This window comes from Corapipo altera, unplaced genomic scaffold (assembly GCF_003945725.1).
Source record: "Corapipo altera isolate COAL_440 unplaced genomic scaffold, ASM394572v1 65, whole genome shotgun sequence".
Taxonomy (NCBI): Eukaryota; Metazoa; Chordata; class Aves; order Passeriformes; family Pipridae; genus Corapipo; species Corapipo altera.
The window spans coordinates 8,910,323-8,931,831 of record NW_020884891.1 but is presented as its reverse complement, the minus strand read 5'-3'; the positions used below and the strand labels follow the sequence as shown (position 1 = coordinate 8,931,831).

The 21,509-nt window shown below is 37.9% G+C and overlaps 1 protein-coding gene across 4 annotated transcripts in view; it reads right to left on the bottom strand.

Annotated features, from left to right (window-relative positions):
- Nucleotides 1-21,509, bottom strand: part of STAG2 (stromal antigen 2) — a 71,264-nt gene that overhangs the window by 28,767 nt on the left and 20,988 nt on the right. For all 4 annotated transcript variants that reach the window (XM_027645231.1, XM_027645232.1, XM_027645230.1 and 1 more), the window contains exons 2-6: nucleotides 7,197-7,341; nucleotides 5,516-5,594; nucleotides 4,244-4,405; nucleotides 2,500-2,596; nucleotides 1,102-1,178 (exon numbers count right to left, since the gene is read on the bottom strand). In XM_027645231.1, the coding sequence (XP_027501032.1) occupies nucleotides 1,102-1,178; nucleotides 2,500-2,596; nucleotides 4,244-4,405; nucleotides 5,516-5,594; nucleotides 7,197-7,240 (459 nt within the window). In that variant the 5' untranslated portion in view covers nucleotides 7,241-7,341. The remainder of the gene's footprint in view (nucleotides 1-1,101; nucleotides 1,179-2,499; nucleotides 2,597-4,243; nucleotides 4,406-5,515; nucleotides 5,595-7,196; nucleotides 7,342-21,509) is intronic.

The window sequence follows — 21,509 nt, the reverse complement described above, 5'->3', positions numbered from 1 at the left end:
GTCACAAAATGACCAACTACAACACCATGACTACAACTAATGTGTGTTCCTCTCCTGATCTGGGAGCCTTTACAAATCATGGTAAAATGACAAGGAGAAAAAAATAATTATTTGTGTCAGTGCTTCTGTGAAGAGTTTCTTTAAGAGGCTGAACAACAATACAGGCTGAAAAATTAAAAAAGGACCCATGAAAAGGGATTAGAAATCAGAGTTGTTCATTAGAATTCTGTTACAAGAAAAAGTGAGCATGACAGTGATCAAAAAAAAACATGAGCAAACAGTCCCAGCTGTGGTTTTATAAATTTCATACAATATTGCCTTAGAGTAATCAAATCTATTTATGCATTCAGATATTTCTAAGAAACACTAAAATCCTTTTTTTAAAAAGGGTACATTTTCCCCTCAGTTGAAGTTAAGGATTTTTTTTAATGTGGGGGTGGGGAGATTATTTCTGTACTGGACTAATTTGGGGAGGAGGTTTTAAAGCTACCTTTATGTTCTTTGGTACACAGGGTGACATGAATATCACTCAAACCCACAAAAAAAAAACCAAAAAAAACCCAAACAAAAAAAACCTCACCACCAAAAACCCCCCAACATATCTCATTTACCCCCAAAACTCAGTGGACAGAAAGGGACAATTTAAAGGAAAAACAGTTATAATCCCCATGAAAGGAAAAGCATTAGTCTTTAACTGCAGAATAATCAAATTCAAAACCCCACAATTTATAGATCAATGAATGCATAGAAATTAATTTAGCAGCCATTTTAAGAGAGAATTTAAGGCCTTACATACACAGCAGGAATGGGGAGTCATCCCACACAGACCCACAGTAGTAGGAGTTCCCACTACTTAAAAATTCAGTCGATACTGATTTTTTAAACCATTAATAAAACAAGTTACACACATGCAGAGCTTTACTTCCTTGTCTTCCAAGTTCAGTGAAATAAGGCAATTAATTATTTTCATTCATAAACGTCCTGTCATTTCTGTAGATGAACTCCTCCTTGAAACAAACCTCTAACAACGTGATCCAGCAACATTAGGACAGGTAAAAATAAAACTAATATCAATACGTAATCAATACTTCATTAAATTACCTCATCAAATTCTTCGGTCATTTTTCGGATTATTTCAGAATTCTGCATATGTCGGAACATCTCTGCTGTAACAACTCCTACAATTTAGATATTTGACTGTTAGCACTTTGAATATGAAAGTGGGTAGGTGGGTGGCAGATGACATGACTCCTGCTACAACGCAAAAATGATCGATTTTCAGCTAACCTACAGTTTACACATGTATTTTTTAAATAAATTCCACATTTTTTTCTTTTAGCATCCATGTATAACAAGCACTTGACACCATACACATATATGTATATATGGGGTTTTATTATTCTATTTAAGAAGTGTGTTTATGTGCATGTACACACACATCTAGAATTTACTCATTCACTCATATTCAGAAGTCAAAGATACTTGTGCCAGAGCTCTTTATCAACAAGAGATTACACCATCTGAAGTGACCTTTTAGGACTCAAGACTCTAGATGGTGTAAGACAGTTTTGAACAGCTGTATGGCTACTTATTATCTTCTGCACTCCAATAAACAGAGTGATTTCATGCAATTTTTATTTGTCTTGGCCTCAAATTGTTAGAGTGTAAATAGTGATATAAAACCCAAATAGATCTCCCGAAGTTTACTGCAAAATTCATGACAAGGATCACCACAGAAAGCATTGAAAGATTCTGCAGCTTTATCTTGTAACAATAATCAAAAGGTCACTGCTCCTGAAAGCAGGGATAACCTCTGAGGAACGCTGCTGGCTTTCTGGAGATTTACGCATGTTAAAAGTTTATCAGGACAGAGAAACGCTTGAGCAGAACAAATTACATCCAGTCCTACTCTATCAAGCTCAGTGATGCTGCAGGATAAGTTACCTCCTCTTCAAAAAGAGGTGAAAGAGGAAAAAGAATGAAGGATGTGGAAAATAGGAAAGAAAAATCAGAAAAAAGAGAAGAGAAGAAAACAAAATATAGAAATACCACCTTACTGTAGACAGGCTACCATGAAGTTGCCCATTGCATCTTTTAAATCGAGCACGTCTACAAAAGCTATGAAGCAATCTTAAAACACTCAAAGAACAGATAAATCCCATCTAGAATGCCAAGACTGAACAAGCTAAACTATCAGTGTTAATAGAGATGGTTTCTGAAATAATAGCAGGAACAGAGGAAGATGAAGCAAGTGTTCAGTACCAGTACTGCAATCTATCTGCTGTAAATACAAAAGGCTTAATCTACGTTTTAAACTACAGTATAATATCTCTAAACCTCCTGCTCACACCTTCAGAAATCCTAGTTTAACTCCAAGAACCTGATAATGTAAACTAGCTGCAGGGATGGAGCACTTCTACAGCATCTGCAGTATAAAAGCAAAATATTATCATACTATAATATTACTTAAATGGATGAGTAAACATTTCAGTATCTTACCTTTGCAGCCTGAACACTGAATAAAGAAGTTAATGAGATCAAGAAGTGCTATATCTCTGTCATGTTTGTATGACTCTATCCAGTCATCCACTACAGACTGAAAGGAAACAAATAAAAAAGGCACTGTTCAGCTTTCATAAATTGAAGACAGTGTTATTTAAGTGCTTTCCATAAGTGATTCTTCTTCATTCCTTCAGTAACTTGAACTCTTTTTTGATTATAGAATTAAATGTCTGAATAATCCTCTACTGCTGTAATATTAGTCCTCAAAATAAAGAGCTCACTTTATAAACATACATATACAAGTACAAAACCGACACCTTAACATAAAGCACAGGAATACCACATCCTCCTACTGTAACTTTTACAGACTCGGGTATTTTATTTACAATCCCCCCACCTCACCAAGCTAGTGACACTCCTCTAAAGCTGCTCTTTGGGTGTTCAGTTCCAACAGCTACAGCTCCCTGTATTCTCTCAAAACCGTGCTCCCTTGATGAAATGTGCCCCACGCACATTTGCCAAAACAGGATGAACAGCACTGCCCTACACTGCATGGACAGTAATTACTCCGTAGTCACTAACCTAAAGAGGAACAAGAGCATTTTATTAACAAACCTTAATGTGAAGCCAATTAATAGGAAACCTGTGATCATGGTTTTGAGAAAACAGAATTTACATGCAATTATGTTGCAACCATCCATGTGTATGGTACAGTCTACTGCCGAGGTCATAAAAACATAAAATCCCACAATTTTATTAACTGATTCTTCTTCCCAGCCCCAGTGCAGGAGCCTGCAAACCTCGAGAGCACTGCAGAGCGACCCAGCTTTCTGTGTGCCTACCACAGAAGCTGTAAACTCTACGTTTCCAGTCCCAAAGATAGACTTTCTTCCAGGAGGAGTCACATGAGTGAGTCAGCAGGAAGGTTTCATGGCTGACAGGCTCACGCTTTAACCCTCTCTCCACTGGAAGACTCACAGTCGAGTAAATGCTCTAGAAGAGTTAATTGAATTTAAAAAAAAAAAAAAGTGCTGCATTTCTTACTAGTGTGACTTCAGCCCTGCTAGTAAATGCAGTGGGGAGAATGCCTAATGCACAGCTTAACTTCCTCTAAGCTGACTTGGCTAATGTGTATTGCTACACTGGAATTGGCAAGAATTTGGGTCAGGAAATTTTAAAGAGGAGCTCTGAAATTGTAGCTTGGGATTTTACTTTGGGTGAGAGAAGTAACTATTTATTTTCAGATAATCTAAGCTCTGGAAACATCTACAAACTACAGACTTCTTGTTAAGTTCTATGACAGCTGTAGGCCTAACCCACATTTATATTTAGTTACAGTCACAAAAAAAGGACTTTAAAGCCATGTAATCTAAAATGAACTTTCTTCATTCAGGATACTGAAAATTTACTTTGAATCACAGTATGAATTTCTTAATTATATATGTGATTATTCATAGAATCATAGAATCAGCTGGGTTGGAAAGGACCTCTGAGATCATCAAGTCCAACCCTTGATCTACTACCATTCATGCCTAACATTTAGAAATGAAAAATTAGTTCATTCAAATTCAAACCTTAACAATGAAAAACCACTTTAGTTTGATCCTTGTCTGCAACTAAAACCAACAAATTTAAGAAACATATTACTTTAGGTTTCATTTGATTACATTGCATGTAGAGGACAGTATTGTTCTATTTAAACTATATATAATTTAAATCACAAAGATAACCCAGATCTTACCTGCATAGCACTCTTGCCCATTTTAACTACCTCAAACAGCATCATGTTTTCCACACCATTCTGTTGGTGATGTCCATTCATCCGATTTGGACCACCAGGTTTCCCTCCTCCGTTTCCACTTTTCCCCTTCTCTGCTGGTCCTTTTTTTCCTTTTTTACAGGTCTGCAATCACACACACACACATCAAGTATTAACTGGGTTTTATGTAATATTAGAAAACAAAAAGCCAAACAAATCACTATCCATAATATACACAAGGCCTTCGATTTTCAGCAACCAGATTTTAATTCTATATATAAAAAACATTCAGAATAACAGCAGATCTTGACTGATACGAAGACCAGTGAGAATTGTACAGGTTCCACTTTCTCCTTCCCTCATTTAAAATCTTGTAGCAAATAAAAATGTGATTAGTGACTGTGTATTATACATAGATTTTTCTCATGTTTAAATTGTAAAATAGATTACGCATATTTTCTTGAAAACAGCTAAGGCAATTCCCTAAACACATCACAAAGTCTCCTCTGCAATTCACTAAACTTTTGTTTTTTTAATTTGAACACACATTGGCAAGTGGGGGTAAGGAAAAGCAGACTGGTGTCTTTGTATTTGATTTCCCAAATCAAGTATGACTTACAGAAAGAAGAAAAAATTACTTTAAACACAAATTAAACCACCATTTTATAAAACTTATCACCACCTCTCAATAGCTGGGCCCTCTCCCCAGGTACAGGCACAAGGGGTGGCCAGTGAGGTGGTCACAGCCCAGCACAGCCTCATCAGGGAAGGAGCCACACGTAGAGGGTGCAAGGCCAGTGAGAGGCAGGTGGGGAGGAGAGAAGGGTTGGTAACTGGGTTTAGACCTCCCCACTCCAGCAGTGTAGCCTCCTGCCTGTGACCTATTTAAAAAAACCCTTTTAACTGAGTTACTGGTTTCTGTTCACTTTTCAAATTAAAAGAGACAGTATTCATGACACCAACTAGAAGAGACTGTATTAACCAAATTTATGTACAGGATGGAACACATGCAGAGGGACTAATCAAATCAAAGATTATCCTCTTCTCCCCTACCTCCCTTATGCCTTCATAGCACTAAGAAAATATCATGGAAACAGTCAAGATGAAGCATTTCCATGCAAACACAAATATGAACTCTCTTCACAGAATGCTTGTGTTCTCAGAAAATATTTCTAGCTCAACTTCAAAGCAAGTATTACACTCTTCATTTCTTAACAGTGGAAATGTTTCAGTATCCCTAAAGATTGAACATACTTTGCCTTTGCCTTGTTTTTGGTTTTTTCCTTCAATATCCTCAAAGTCTGTGTCAGAAGAGAAGTGTGTTTCAGACTCCCTGCAAGGATAAAAAGACAAACCATTTACGCATTCCATCAGAAATGTTCTTAAATATACTACATAAGATCACAGTACGCTCTCAGCCCAGTAAGTCAACACCAACAGTGAAACTGCTTTTGTTTTCAAGTCTGCTGTTGAGGAACAGAGCACATCCCCACACTCACACCCTATCCAGCCTCCTCCAAACAATGTACCAGTGAAGAAAGCCATACAGTAAGCTTAAAAGATGTGAAGGCAGGCAGAAAATAGCAACAGGCTGGGAACCTTGCTCTTGGCACTTGACAAACATTACAGCATCTCAAAAAGCAAAGAGCACAATAAATTCTGTGCCACAAACATTTAAACAAAATGAGAAGGGGAAAAAATCCCAAAATCCCAACAGCAAAAAAACCCTCTGTCACTTTCCCAGACAATCAAAGCATCTCAACAGATTCCTTCCTGCTGTTAGAAACTTAGGAAATAGTTTAGAGGTTTGCACTTATGTTGAAAGGTACAGAATAAAAGTTTAGGTGAGGTTTCTTCAAAAAGATTACCTGTAGTCCTGTTTAGACTTATAAGGTAAAAGCACACTAAATATACAGGCATTTGTTTCATTTCCTGCACATTAAAATATGCTGCATCAATATACAAATCCTTTAATGCCAATATTGATGAGGGGATGGTGTCTGAAATCAATTGAATTATTAACAGAGAATGTTTGGCTTATATATTCTCTACTTCTACATTTCCTGTAGAATTTAACTGAAATGATGCTACTAGATCTCATTTTAACACATTTCTGTGCACACTTCCTGATTCAATTAACAACACAATCAGAAAGATAACCAGGGGGCACAGGAGACTCATTCCTATGGATTTCTTTGTAACCTTCTAAAACACTCCAGAAACTTATGTTCTCTCACTAGTTCAAGTATCTGATAAGAGGTTTCTGCCTTTTAACATGCATCTTGCCATTTCTGGTTTTGCTGGTTGGGGACATTCAGACAGACTGGAAAAGCCTCCAACAGGGGGTTAAAGGGAAGACTGAAAGAAAGAAAAAATCTCTTCTTCAACGACTCCTAGATGTTTCTAATTTTCACAGGAAAGAACTAAGTACAACTTCCAAACATTTCACCACACAATGAACTCTACCAATGGAGTACAAACCCATTATAAGCAGTTGTAGAAACACTATTTTATATTAAACCATCTTCCAGTTTATTTCCAATTTTTACTTCTCATTGAAAAGAAAAAACACCCAAGCAAATAACCTCACTGACACAAAACTACATCTTGGTATCTTTTTAGATTTCATAACCAAGTTAATCCATTTCAACAGTCTAGAGAAATATATTCATGTAAACCCCTTTACCATAAAAAGGTAAATCTTGGAAATTCAAATATCCTTGTCTAAAAAAATGATTTTAAAACACTTATTTTAATTTCTGCTGAATTAATAATCAAGAAAAAAATTAAAACAATGCTTTATCAACATCTCAATAGAAAAAAATCTCCAACTCTATCTGTCATTTTGTTTCCTTGTTTCCAAAAGAAAGCAAATAATAACATTAAAAAGACACAGTAGATTACAAAAGAAACCACAAATTCTTGAAACACTTACTGAAGGAGAGTAAAATCAGTTGGTATTTCTGGAGCTGCTATCATTTCTTTATCATCTTCTGGAACACCACTGTATTAGAAAGATATTCAAAAAGCAGTCTCAAGTGCAAGCTTACTTTTCTTTCTTCCTTTGTAGTGGGCAACTTCTAGAATAAAATTTAAAAAAATACAGTGAAAATTACTCCAAATATGAAGGCATAAAAAAGCTGGAAACAGAAAATGTAGATCACACCATCCTCTGTTTCCAACCAAGCTTCTTCCCGTTTACAGATTTTTTGACTCCTCCCATGATCCCACTACACAGTACCCCCACAAATGGTAAAAGCATCACAGTAAAAAATACAGAAACATCAGTAAAACGAATAAATCCAACAACAACTACTACTTTCTGAATAGGATGAGCAAACTAGAATGGTTTTCACTAACACCTTTCGAGTAACAGCTTTACTTTCTAAATCTATACTAGATTTAAGTTTGACCTGTAACACCATGCACAGCAGAGCCCAGACTTCAGAACACTATGGTATTTCTGGCTGACCAAACCAAAACCAGATTTGATATTTAACTTAAAATCCCAGTGTGTGTACATTTAAGGTCACTATATGTACCAACTTCCTATCTCCAATTTGCAAACTTCCATGTCATTTTCCATAATTATAAGCTCATAAAACAAGTTCTTATAAATAGATGTTTCACAACTCCATGCCTTTCAAAGCTGATAAACCAGCCTTAACAACAGTTTTAACAATTAAAGCAATTTGCCAAGATTTTAGAATATCAAGGAAGATAATGCTATTCACATGGTATAAAGGAAAACATCAGAAACATCCATGGTGTTTTAACTTAAGATTGGGAAATACCTGCTTTAAACTTAATAACAGTATTGTCACCTATTCACAAATTTTGTTATTTCTATTATTTCCCTATTTTTTAAAGGGGAAAAAAACTCCCTGGATATTTCAAATGCAACAATCCAGGTTGAAGTTTTCCATGTCACTTGGCTACCCCAGGCTAACTTTTACACAGTGAAATTAAGAAAGCATGATGTTCAGGTATTTTAAAGACAGAATACTAAGGAGGAAAACCTTCAGAGTCAGTCTGCTGACTCTACAGCTTGCTGGAGTGATTAGGTATTTGAGGGAATGATTTAATTTTGGCATGCTAAGCACATGTTGCTCAATGTCTGGTAGCTGTGCTTCAGAGGCTGCATTTCAATGTGTGTACACAGAGGCCGATGGCTCCTTCCTGCAAGTGCTGATTCCGAATGCTAGGGGCCACTGTAGCTTCCAGAATTTAGAGCTGAGAGAAACCATAAACCCTGAACTTAGCAGGTTCTCTTTCTTCACATTTCCCATAATTACATAAAAGCAGAGAACCAGAGTGGAAATAAACAGTGGCAAAAAGAGGGGAGGTTCAAGACAGGCTGATGAATCTCAAGGTAGTCTGCAACCACCAAAGCATGTTCCATCCAAAACATCACAGCTGCTGAAGGGCAGCAACTCTTGCCACTCCATTCCTCCCTTCCCTAAAACCACATGGGCATATGACCAGTGCATTCCCATTTCCACTCCCTGTAGCCAACCATCAGTGCCAGGCAGGGTGACAGCCCTGCCCAGCCACTACCTCTGCCATTGGGGATCACCCAATTCAATCCCCACTAAAATGGGGAAAATACACCTCAAGTATTTTTCCCCTTTGATTCTCAAGTTAAACTGGTTCAACAGCAGATATCCAGAGCCAAGGCACAGGAAACACCAGACTGCATAGCCACAAGCAAGGGAGGGAAGGGTAAAACTCCCTTCTTTGGTGGCAAGGAGCTATATTATACCATCCAGGCTGCCTGTGAAACTATACACTCAGACAGTAACACATCAAAATGCTCTACACCTTGGAGTTTTAAAATTTATTTTTAATATATAGTTTTTTAATATTTACTTTGATTCCAGTCAGCAACTCAAACTTGGAAAAAAGGCACACTTTAGTGCCTTGGTTACCAGGGTGGCATCTGCTCAGGTGTACAGGGAGGGGGAAACAAAAAAGAAAAATGGAAAAAAAAAAAGGATACAGCCACACAACCACACCAGTCCTTTCTGAAGCAAGCTTGTGATTCAGTCCCAGTCAAAGCAAGGATGCAAACTTCAAAAACCACACTGCCCAGTTTCAAGTTCAACCTATCTATGTGTTGTTGTTTGATTTTTTCTAGTTCACATTCTTCAATGTCACATCTACCAAAGTGACAATCAGGATGCTTACATGCAAATTGGCTCCCTTTATGAAAGTCAAACCTCCTATTTTACCAAATTTTGCAAAAATCTCAATATTCTTACAACCACAGAAAGACTTTAAAGAAAAAAAATGAAACAAAACTATGAAAAAGAATGAGTACATGATTAAAGTACATATTCTCTACATCAAACAAGTCAAATAAATCCCTTAACAAAACAAGCTAGCTGCCCTTCACACCAACTTGAACTTCTTGTAAGAACTGTTCTTCTAAGTACAGACCACAAAACATGGGAGAAAACGTGGCAGTTTGGTCAGAATCATCTCATAAAACAGAAAAGAAATAGGAAGTTCTTGCTAGATGCTGAAGTGTTAAACTACTGAGATTCACATTTCAAGAACAGTTTTTCTTGAAGAAGAAACTTGGCCCTGGTGAGTGCAACTATATACTGGTATTATGGAAAACAGTTACAGATGAACACCTGCACCTGTGTATGAGGTAAGACTGAAAGGGATCTCCAGCGTCCAGCTCAAGCTCCAGTAATGATTTAAAAAAAAAAACCCTTGCATTTGTCCTAGAAAAGGATAATTTTACAAGATTTACACACATGGATTTTCAATGCTCAACCAGCAGTGCCCTCAGGAGCAGTGGCCAAGAGAAGCTGCCCAAGGAAGAACACATTTGGCTTTGTATCAGCAAAGTTTCCCTCAATACTTCCTGGCATCCAGAAATAACTCAGGGATTTTTTTCAGCCAGAGTGTTTGTCCCTATACTTCATAACACCTTCTTTTTTTCCATTATTATTTCCAATTACTTTTTGAGCTCAATATTCAGCAGTGATCATCTTCCACACAAGAACTCCCACAGCCAAACTCCATGCTATGAAGTGTCATGTTCTTTGCCTTGAATTTATCACTTTCCAATTTCATTTCATGGTCTCTTGGTATGAGAAAAGAGTGACACTGGTCATTCTCCATTATCCTTCATCTCACTACCATTCATTCATTCATTCCAGCCTTCTGGAAATCCAAGATTACTGCCAGCCATGTCTTCCTCATGCACACACTGGATGACTCATTCCAAGCACCTGGTGGTTCAGGAAGCCAGTAAGAAAGGAAAATAGTCCAAGCAACCACCCTATCAGAACTTTTAAAATATATCAAGTTCATCACAGTGAAGTCTGAAAAAAGTGAAATTCTTGCAGATGCCGTTTCATACCGTGGAATTCTGCATTACCCATTAAACACGCTCTAATAAGCAGATTACTTTAAGAACTTAAATCTAAACTGAAGTGCATCGTAAAAATCAGCTCTTCAGTTTCTTTTCTTTTTTGGCACGTTCACAGAATTCCAACTTTAATTTTCCCAAGGAGATACTCTCAAGCCTGTGAAAACTTTCTGAAGTCACTCAACTTTGTGAAATCATAATTAAATTATTAACTATAAAAAGAAAATGTATCCTGCTGAAGGATCACAAGGTGGAGCTCTAGCCTAAAGCTAACTGAAGAAACTCAAAAAGACAGGTCATCCAGAGGTTGACCTAGTTATTTCTCTGCAATAAACTTTATAACATATTGCTAAAACTGCAATAATATTGTAGCATATTTGCTTTACCTTTATATTTAGATTACATTAAGACACCAGAGGATTCCTGCATCTTTTCTGAAATAAAGGCACATACATGTTTGATTCCAATTACTCTTCCAAAGATGGAAATACACACACAGCTGCTGTAGTATGAGCAGTCTCAGTATTTAGCTTTCAAAACAAGTAGAACAATTATAATAGCAGAAACAGTGTATCCCTTTATTATACCTTGCTATTTCAAACTGCTAACAAAACATTAATGAACTCAAAAAACAACTGGAAAAACAGGAGTAGTCCAGTCACACTAATCATACACAATGCTTCCGACTATAAATGTAGGAGGGGTTTCTATTTAAAATAATTTGACTGTTGAAAGCAAGAGCTAAGCATGACACAATATCAAGACCCTAAATGTATCTTCACTGAAAAAAAGATTTACATCTTAAAGGTTATTAATCCCTATCACATGAATAATTAATTTAGGTACGGTTGTGACTAACTGAAACACACTGGCCAAATGTTGAGTCTGCCAAAAGCTGACAGAATTCACCAGCACAACTCACACAACAACACATGTGCTGTGATCAGCAGTTGCTCAGGGCTACCTGTCCTCTCCCAATTCCTGTTACACGCACAGACAGCCTAAACATACATTAATATAGTTCAATGAGCAGCCTTTTTTAAAACAATGTACCTAAATACATATATACACACAGACAAAAAATACAAAGAATCACAAGATCAGTCCCAGATGCCTGTGTTTCATCCACTCGTGTAAATGCAGTAACTCCAGTGTTATTTAACAAGCTCACAGTGAGGTTTCATGTAGGTGGGGTTTGATTTGGGGGCGTTTCCTACACAGGCACTTTTTTTTTTTTTTGTTGCTGTTGCTTGGTATCTATTATCTGGAAGTTTTATAAGACAAATCAGTAAAGCAGTTACCATTTTTTTGTGAAGGCAGAGATGCAAAGCTAAAAAGAATGGTTACATGGCCAGAGCAAAGATTTTGGTAATGCAGGATTGGCTGTTCAGAGATGTATTGATTTTTTTCCCCTCTAACTCAATTAATCACCTGTAAAATCAAGGACCTCACTTGATTCAGAATATTAGAACTTCTAAAACTATGATGTTGAAGTGTGTGGCTGAAGTTCACCTCTGAATTATTTATCTATCCATGAATGAGAGATGCTGATGCTTCAGGACCAATTATGCAGTAGCAAGAGTTAAAATGCAAGTCAAATAAAATAAAGGATCAGAAATATGTCCAATATTTTCCCTTAACTATTTCAGAAGAGAAAGGTATTATGAGCTACATCATGCCCCTCACTCCTTTACTGAGACACCAGAATATTTGGTTGATAAAATAAAGTTTGGTTGTCTGGGTTTTTTCCCCAAAACAAGTCTGCTTCTTCATTTGCCTTTTGCATCCATCTTTATAAATGGATTTTTAAGCAAGATTTTGAGCAAGTGCATGACATGCAAATTTCCATGCAGGCCAGAAAGAGTGTGTTATTTCTACTAATATTACACAACCTAATATTTCAGTTGCTAACCAGCTTCAAAGTAATTTGCAATTTGAGAAAAAAATACAGAAACCATACTTCAAGCAGAAATCTAATGTAACTCTACTTTAACATGAGTTAGTTATAACCATATCAGCAGTTCTGATCACATTAAGATACTGTAATCAAGACTAAACTGAACAATAATGCAATTAATACCTTTAGGTTTGACTATTTTTGTACTGTTTGCTTAACAAATGAGACTTGTAATTCCTTTACAGGAAGACCTGAACTAGACACCATCAATCTACATTCTTCCCTGCCTACCAACACAGACATGGTTGATATACACAATAACAGCCCATGGTGCCAAAGCCACTGAACAGCTAACATGCCAAAGAACCTACATGACCAAATTCATACAGTTCTTAATATTTTCAGTCTCTTTCTTCACTTTTTTTTTCCTCTAAATTTCCAGCTCCTACACCCCCTCCACACCACCATCTCTCCATCTTTCAAGAAAATAAAAAAAGCCATGTTACGGTGGTTGTTGATTTTATGCCATCACTACCATTTTTTCCCCCTTGGCTGCTCTTTATTCATTTTTTTATAATGTTTGTTCTTTAGTTCCTGCAACAAGTCTGCTGAATAACTGGGAAAAAACCATCTCGGAACACGCTTTTCCAACACTGTGGGCTGTTACTGAAAGCATTAGTCCTCCTTCCCACTCCCTAAACACACAGGAAAGTTCCTGCTTCTTGTAGCACTCAAACGAACCAGCAGCAAGCAAATCATAAAACCAAAACCATTTCCTACCCCCATGGCTCTCCACTGATCAGCCAACTGAGTCAACTCCACAAGTGGCTGCATGTGGGATCGGGGGCAGCTGAACTCTACCCCTTCACAGCAAAGCCAACGAGGAGCTTTGCCAAGGTCAGGCATCACCAACAGTGGCCGAGCTCTGCTGCCACATGGCACCACACACAGCCAAGCCAAGGGGCAAACTGGAGTCCTTGCACGGCTCCTGCTGGTATTCCTACCCTTCCCTTGAGAGGAGCCACTGCCAAGAGCCTGCTGTTCTGTGGGGCTAAGCAGGCAGCAAGACCCCAATGACCCACCTGATCCCCTGCCACACTTGCCACCTGTGGAGGGCAGAGGTGGCTCTGCAGACCAGCACCTCGCCTGGGACCCACGCAGTGCAGAGACAGCACATTCTGCCTCTAAATTCAGCAGGCACCTGCCTAGTCTTTGCTGTCTCCTCAAAGCACTCTCCCCACTCCTATTTCACATCATTTCCCACATGTTCATTATGCAGCAGACAGCACAAGTACCTACATCACCACTCCCTTCTCTCCAGCCTCCAGCCCAAAGCCGGGCAGAGAGCGATGTGCACCAGAACCGAGACAGCCCAGAACAGCCAAGCACATGGAAACACAGGTCCCAGAGGTGACACACACACCAGTCAACACAAACTAAAATTTGTTTTCATAGGTTGATGCTGTGAAAGCAAAATCTTAAAACAGGCTTTATTGCAGGGGGAGTGAAACAAAAAAAAATTTAATGGTATATAAAAAAAAAAATCAGGCTAAAGCCTAAAGCGAACATCAAGACCTTACCCCAAGTTTAGAGACTCAGAAAGTGAACAATATACAAGAACCTTTGTACCACCCTAATAACTCTGCCAACCTCATCTTCACCATCAAATAATCCCCCTCTCATTAAAAATATTTTTTGACTTTTGCTGGTTTTATTAAATATGTGGAACAACTACTACAGAAGGAAAAGAGATTGCTACCGTGCTTCAGAGTCATAGAATTATTCAATAAGTACCATTAATAACATCAGTATCTTTAATGAAGGAAGTTAAACACTATCTTGAAATATAAGTACACAGTTACTGCTTGAGTCCTATGAGGTTTCTATACTGGTATCTAGCAATTTACACTGTCCAGTAAAATGTGAGTTTAAAACACCTGAAACAAGCATTACAAAATACTTAAAGATTATTAAACTGTAAACAAACCGTACAATAAATGCAACCATTACTCCTATCAAAGGGGAAAATGCCTATATTACTCTAATGATCCTGTCCAACAGTATTCCTGAGCTTTGCTAAAATGCACCTGAAATTCCCACACATCTTTAAAGTGATTTGGTTTTAGATGTCTTAAAAAGCGCAAAGGTAAGATAACAAAAGTAGAAGTTACACCTCATTGTGTCTGTCACATCTTTCCTTGCCAAAACAGAGATTGCTTCCAGATGTTGTAGTCTGACTGCATGGAAAATGAGGCTCTTAGGAAGAATAAAAGCCAAGTCAGATGACAACCAAGACTTTAAAAAAATAAATAAATGGGGTAAAAAGGTGGGGGGAAAAAGCCACAGCCACTTATGTCTACTTAAACAAGTTGAAAAAGGAGTAGTACTACATTTATGATACAAGGCAAGCACACCTTGCAGCTGCCTAAATGCCCTAAATTTCCAAACTACAGTAGAGACCAATATGCCCCTCCACATACTGATTTTTCAAAAACATACTTTGCACACACCTCAAAATCTTGGCTCTTGAATAGCTAGGAATGAAGACCTCCACACTGTCCAGAGCAAGCAGGTAACCTGCTACACAGTAAATCCTCAAGCAGAATTAGCACTGTTGAAATGTGCAGCCAACAGCAATGAATTACTTCAGGACACACAGCAGAGGCAGAGTTTTCCAACCAATAAGGCATCCCCCACCCAGTCCTATTTTTTGTTCTTCCACTGATCAAGGTGAGTCTGCAAGTCACCTCACTTTAGAGGAGTCTCACAGCTTCCCCTCCTACCACACGGATTTTCTCCTTAGGGAAGTCCAGGTCACTAGGGATTTGTGCACAAAACTTTGGGCATTTCTAAGATCAACTGCATTTGATTATAAATTCTGGAAGAGGGACTACACAGTACGTACTGCAACAGCTTCAGCTGCTGCTCTAAGATACAGTCAGTATTAGTGGCTGAAATAAAGGAAAACCCCACAAAATAAAACTAATGAAGAGTGGGAAGTCAAATGTCTCAAGCACATCTCCCAGTCAGGTTGTACCAGCCCAGGTCAGTGCACTTTGGAGAGTCCTTGGAAGAGCCCCCTGTACTCCCCTGCACGGTGACCCGAAGCCCTCCAAGATCAGAGGGCAAAAAGAGACCAGCTCAGTTCTATGTTTTGTCTGCTGAGATTCACTGAGATTTATTAACTTAAGGTTCACACTACATAAAAATGGTTGAACTGGTTCCAGACAATAATCAAAAGAGATTAAACCCACCACAGCAACAAACAGGAAAGATTATGAGTCAAACTGTGTTAAGTCTTACCAACCTCCAAAATAACTTTAAAAAAAAAAAAAAAAAAAGGGGGGTGGGTGGTCGTGGTAAGAATGCTTCACTCAATTCCATCCTGCTTTCTCCTGCCACTCCAGCCCAGCTTTTTTCCTAACAGGCCTGGACTACAGCAAGGGCATCACTGCTGGGATTCCCTTGGGCCACCTGCAGGAATGCAGCTGCTCTGCACCCAGTGCAGGGTGCTCTCATCCCTCCTGGTAGGATCACTGCTGCACTGACAGCACAGCAGCAGCACTGTCAACTCCCACTTACAGGGAGGTCCAAAGAATGCCGTGGTGTAAACAGTCAAGACAATCATCCCTCCTTCCCAGGCCCAGCTGAAAGCTATGCCATCCAAAAGGAAAAGGAGTATTTAAGAAAAGAGGAATAAATACTGTGGCGCATCCAAACCGAGCAGTATGACAGCTAAGACCTAAGCCCTTCATAAGTGGATTATGGCTCTTTCAACAATCAATCTAAATAATCATCCTTAAAAATAAAATTCAAGCAAACTACTCATGTATGCAAAAGTTGGCTTCGCTTCTAAAACAGAATAAAGATAAAAACCTTGTTATCTTTCATTAAAAAGTTATCTCTGCAATTCTGCCAACCTCAGAACATCTGTGCTCCATACATCCTCAGCCATAGCTTAAACATTTTTAATACCCAACATTTTGCTCTTGTTCTCCCTCATAACATTTGGGCTAAAATCCCAATTGGTTTGTTCAGAGATTTGCAGCACTGAATACTAATTTCATATGAACCAGCAGTTGTGATGTGCATGGATGGCTTTCCCACACACAGTTCAGAGAACTGAATATATCCACAATGAAGAATGCTAATAATCCATTAATGAATTCATTACCGGATGAAAAAAAATACATATTGTCATCACCAAGTCTAAAAATGACCCTCTCCTTTTTCTTTATTCATCCTAAAACAGCATCCTCTTAAAATAGTTTTGTGGGAGAGATAACTGGTGCTGAAGCTTCATGTATGGAGACCTACAGTTAACTGCTGACATTCGTTAAACATCCAGAGGAAAGCAGCCTGGCCATTTGCATACGTCCTAAGAACACTGTAAAAGATACTGGCAGTATTCAAATCAATAATTTTTTTCAACTCTGTTATTGCTTGCTTGTGGCAGGTAATAAATTATGCCAGTTGGGAGAGCTGCAACAAACCAGGCCTGTTTTATGAAAGCTAACATGAAGAAAACTTATAAACCCAAGGTTTTTTAGAGACCAGTCTCATTGTACTAAGTAAGCTGACAAATACCGAGCAAGTCTTGAATTGTGTAAAATATTCTGAAGCAAAGGTTAGTGAGACTTGTCCTTTTGAAGTTATCCTCCTTTGAAAGTGCCTCTAATACTGTACTTTAGGCACCACAGGGACACAAGAGCATCCTCTCCACACAGATCTAAAATGCAAAAGTACAGCTGGTTAAATAAACCAAAATTAACCCCTAAATTTTTTTCATTTAATCTAAAAAGACAAAAAAAATCAAAAAACCTGTACCCTTACATGTTTGTTCTTGAGTAAATTCATCATGTAAATAAATCTAGTAGCTCCCTCCTCTTTCAAAAGACAGTTATAGCCTATAGGTAAATTTAAATTCTGTTGAAAATTTACTGGTGACATTATACAAGTATCACAATTTGTAGTAAATATTTTACTTGAACAATGTTTAATACACTGAAAATATTAAAACTATAACTATCAAACTTACAAGCTCAGCAACACAGAAGAAGCTGTAGAGATAAGGTAGTTACTTTCAGCCTCTTTTTCCTGTATTTTCTTTTTAAAAGAAAAAAAAAAACAACCAGGAGCAGTAGTGCCAGATGTCTCTTAAACAAGCTGCATGTGCTATGATTTCTCCCCCTTCCCCCACTCCAAGTGAGGCATTCTGGAATGGGGGGTACCCTACAGCCCAGGGAGCTGAATTCCCAACTGCCCCACACTCTTGGAGGCACATGGAACTCCCAGCATTTTTCCAGCACTAGGAGGTACCAATGACCTCCCAGTCCCCTCACCTCCAGCACACAGAACAAGTCTCACATGCTAAATATTGTGTTTGAGTTTTTCCTTTTTCTTCCTCCCAGCCGAAACAAAAATGCCATCTTGGGCATAAGGTAAGTAACCAAGCTCTTGTTTTTACCCACAAACAAAAAAAACATCATTTTTTAGCCATCATAGTTTACTCACTCCTCTAATACAAGGAATACCAAAAAACACTTTTGTCTGCTGAAGTTAGTTGGTAAGTAGGTACAAAATGTAAAACTTCATCACACGGCAGTGTTGACTGTATTTACAGCAGCTACATTTTAATTCATAGAGCAGTTTAACATTTATGATTTTGTGTATCAAACTCAGACACATTTAGTGCTGGACAACCATTTTCCAGCATTCTTAAGAGGATGCTACCCAGGGCAGGAACTTAACTCAGTTGAATATTACCATTCCACTGAAAAAGGAAAAAAAAAAAAGGAAAAAAAAGAAAAAAAGGAAGAAAACCCCCATCCCCTAAAACAAAAAACAAACACCAAAAAAGACCCCAAAAGCACCCACACCCCCCCCCCAAGAACAAAGAAAACAAGTTTTCATATTTCATATGCTCTGTCTCACAGTCAGATCTATCAATGGCACTCATCTGCAGTGACAATTAAAGCCAATATTCTGCACTTGCAAACAGGGAGCATTGATGGGCTGACAAAGCCCATTTTGCTGACTTTCGTGGCACGGGTGGTAACCTCTGACAGAGGGATGGAAAAGTCGACTGCCACGGCAGAAATCACCACAGCACGATGAACAAACCCAGAGCTGTCCCCCATGGCATGGGAAAATGCTTCAGTCACTACAGTTTCAGCTTCTAATTTATTATCAGAACTGGATCATCTTCTTGTGGTTTTCAGTCCATGATCATATTTGCCTTATCAGTCTGCAATTACCTCTAATTATTAAAACAAGAATTGCTAGAATGCAAGTGCTGCATCTGTCACGTCTTCCCCAACAATTGCTGTGGTTTTGTAATTAACTGCATCCTTACTCTTAGCACAGGTTTCCCTTCCTCTGTTCTGTACCAACTACTTATCACTTATCCCCCACCTTCCCAACACTCCTATCAGAAATGGGTAACTCAGCAGCTGAGAACACAACATACATGTAGAAAGTTTTTCAGTCCTACTTTAGTTTCTCTGACATTTCTCAGTAAATAATAATTCCCAGTATTTTGAAGGGTTGGACAGAAGAGGCATTATTTGAAACAGGCAATACCTCTTTCAGATTGCTTTGATCTTTCCACTCCATTTTATGTTGTGCAGTGATGCAGTGCTAAAATAAGTCAATACATTTTCTCTAAACACACATTTAATTTTCTGAAATGGATATTCAATCTTGTTGACTCCTCCACAGTAGGTTACTCAGTTCTTCCAGATACTCACTCAAGAGCAGCGTTTCTTTGACTTAATTAGTCAGCCATCAATTACATAATTATTTATTACTCCTGTGTTGAACTCTGCAGACTCTGCTCTCATGCCTAACAGATTCTGTTCTCAAATTACTTTCACCAATAGTTTGTAATGACCATTCAGGATTCTAACATCAAATCATAACACCTAATGACAAATAAAAACTTTTTAACCTGGTATGATACTGCAAAATCATTTACTATTTTACTTACAGCAAGTTCACAGTTCCTGAAACCATAATTTATTTTTAAAAAAATACAATTACATGCAGTTTGTAACCACAGGGTTGGCTATACATTATGGGAAAAGGGAAGAGGCTTAAAATTAGGTAACTGGATTAGGATTCATGCATGTTTAAGATACCCTTACACAAAAAAATAACCCAGTATGTCTAAGTATCATCAAGTAGTAGATTTTTTCGAGTCCTCATTTTAATGCCCCAGGCACCAATTTCATAAGAACACTGGATGAACAACAAGCTACGTTACAGTAATTTCTCTACATTACTAATGCAAACTGCCAACTTTGTGTTTTTACTCAAAAAGTCACATAATGTTTAGAATTGCTCTGGCCATAAATCAGTATAGAACTCTCATGCTGTTGTACCACTAATCAGGATTACAAGTATAATACCTTGAGTTGTTTCAACTCAAATGGAATTCCTACACAGGCACGCCACTGGAAGTTAACATCACCTGACCAAACAGCTACACATGATGTTTAGTTACAGCAACACAAAGCTTCAACTGAAATATATTCACCATCTTTCCTTTAGTTTGCCCGCTTATAACTAAGTGTAATTACTTCTAATGTTTCAGAGTACAGTTTAATTGCTCACCTAACATATATTAAAAAACTCACTGTTTTGGTCATGATCTATTACACAACTGTCACAACATCAGTTACTAGTCAATTAATTGATCTGAAGAAGTAATGATACCAACCCTCCTGAAACGACTTGGCACTCTCAAACGCCAATAATCAAAGGGGTTACATCTTTCCAAGATTTCTTTTTCTTCCTATTTCACCATCATTGACTGTTGCTTTCACATGGACATCATATTAAGGAGAGTTTCTCTATTAATAAAATATTCTATTTTGAGGAAGTCTCCTATCCCTCACAATACAGGGGCCGAGGCCATTGATACATTTACCTCATTCTCTGCCACTTCACAAACTCAAAAGGTGAAACCAATATTCCATTCACAGGATGCTTTTTTGGCATCAGACTGCCTTAGTCTTGAAACAATATAAAACAATTTTCAGCACAAGTTAGAGAAAGAGGTAATAGCATTCAATCTAATTGTTAGACAAGAACATTTTTATCCGAGTGTAAATCAGGTCTGGCGGTTGTTCAGCTTGACCTCCACTTACTATAATCTTGCCCTAGGGTATGAAAATCCTAGATCATTAAATGCTACAAATTTAGTCTTGCAAGCAACCTAAAATGAACCTGCAATCAGAGCCACAGTTTTCAACTGCTGTTAAGAGTTGGAGACAATAGTGATTAACAGATAACACAATGTTAAATTGGGATTTTTGTTCATCTGGGTTTGGGGGTTTTTGTCTATTTTTAAGAAAAACAACTAGTATCTCTATCCTTAGCATGGGATTTTTTATTTGAGAGTGTTTTTGAGATTAAGGGAAAGTAACTACCCTTTAAATTCAGAGGTCAAGAGAAAAAGGATTCACTGGGTTTTTAAATTTTTATATATATAATTTCAGTCAGAAGTTTTTCTGAGGAAAGATGGGTTAATATAAAGCTGCCCACTTCTTTCAGTTATGAAAAAGATTTCTAAATGCCAGCTTTCCTACAACTCTCTAGACAGTCAACAGACATTTTTGGGAACTGCTACCAATTCATTACTGTGAAACAGATGCCTGCCAAAAAAATTAATTACAGAACATAAATTTTATTACTATGTGAATTAACTTAAGACTTTATATGCTAAGTGTAAAAACTACTCCAGAACCGCAGACCCTGGTATTAAACACAGTCCACTAAGAAAACAAGGCAGAAGAGAAGAACAACCAGAAAGGTGTGTAAGCACTTCTTGCAGCTGATCAGAGCATGATACACTTGCTAAGCCACAAACTAGTAAAATTCCTCTTCTGCAGGGAAGGAACAAAGGTAAGAACTGCAGCCCAGCAGAGAGGGAGCCAGACAGCAGCACCGAACCTTTCCAAAGG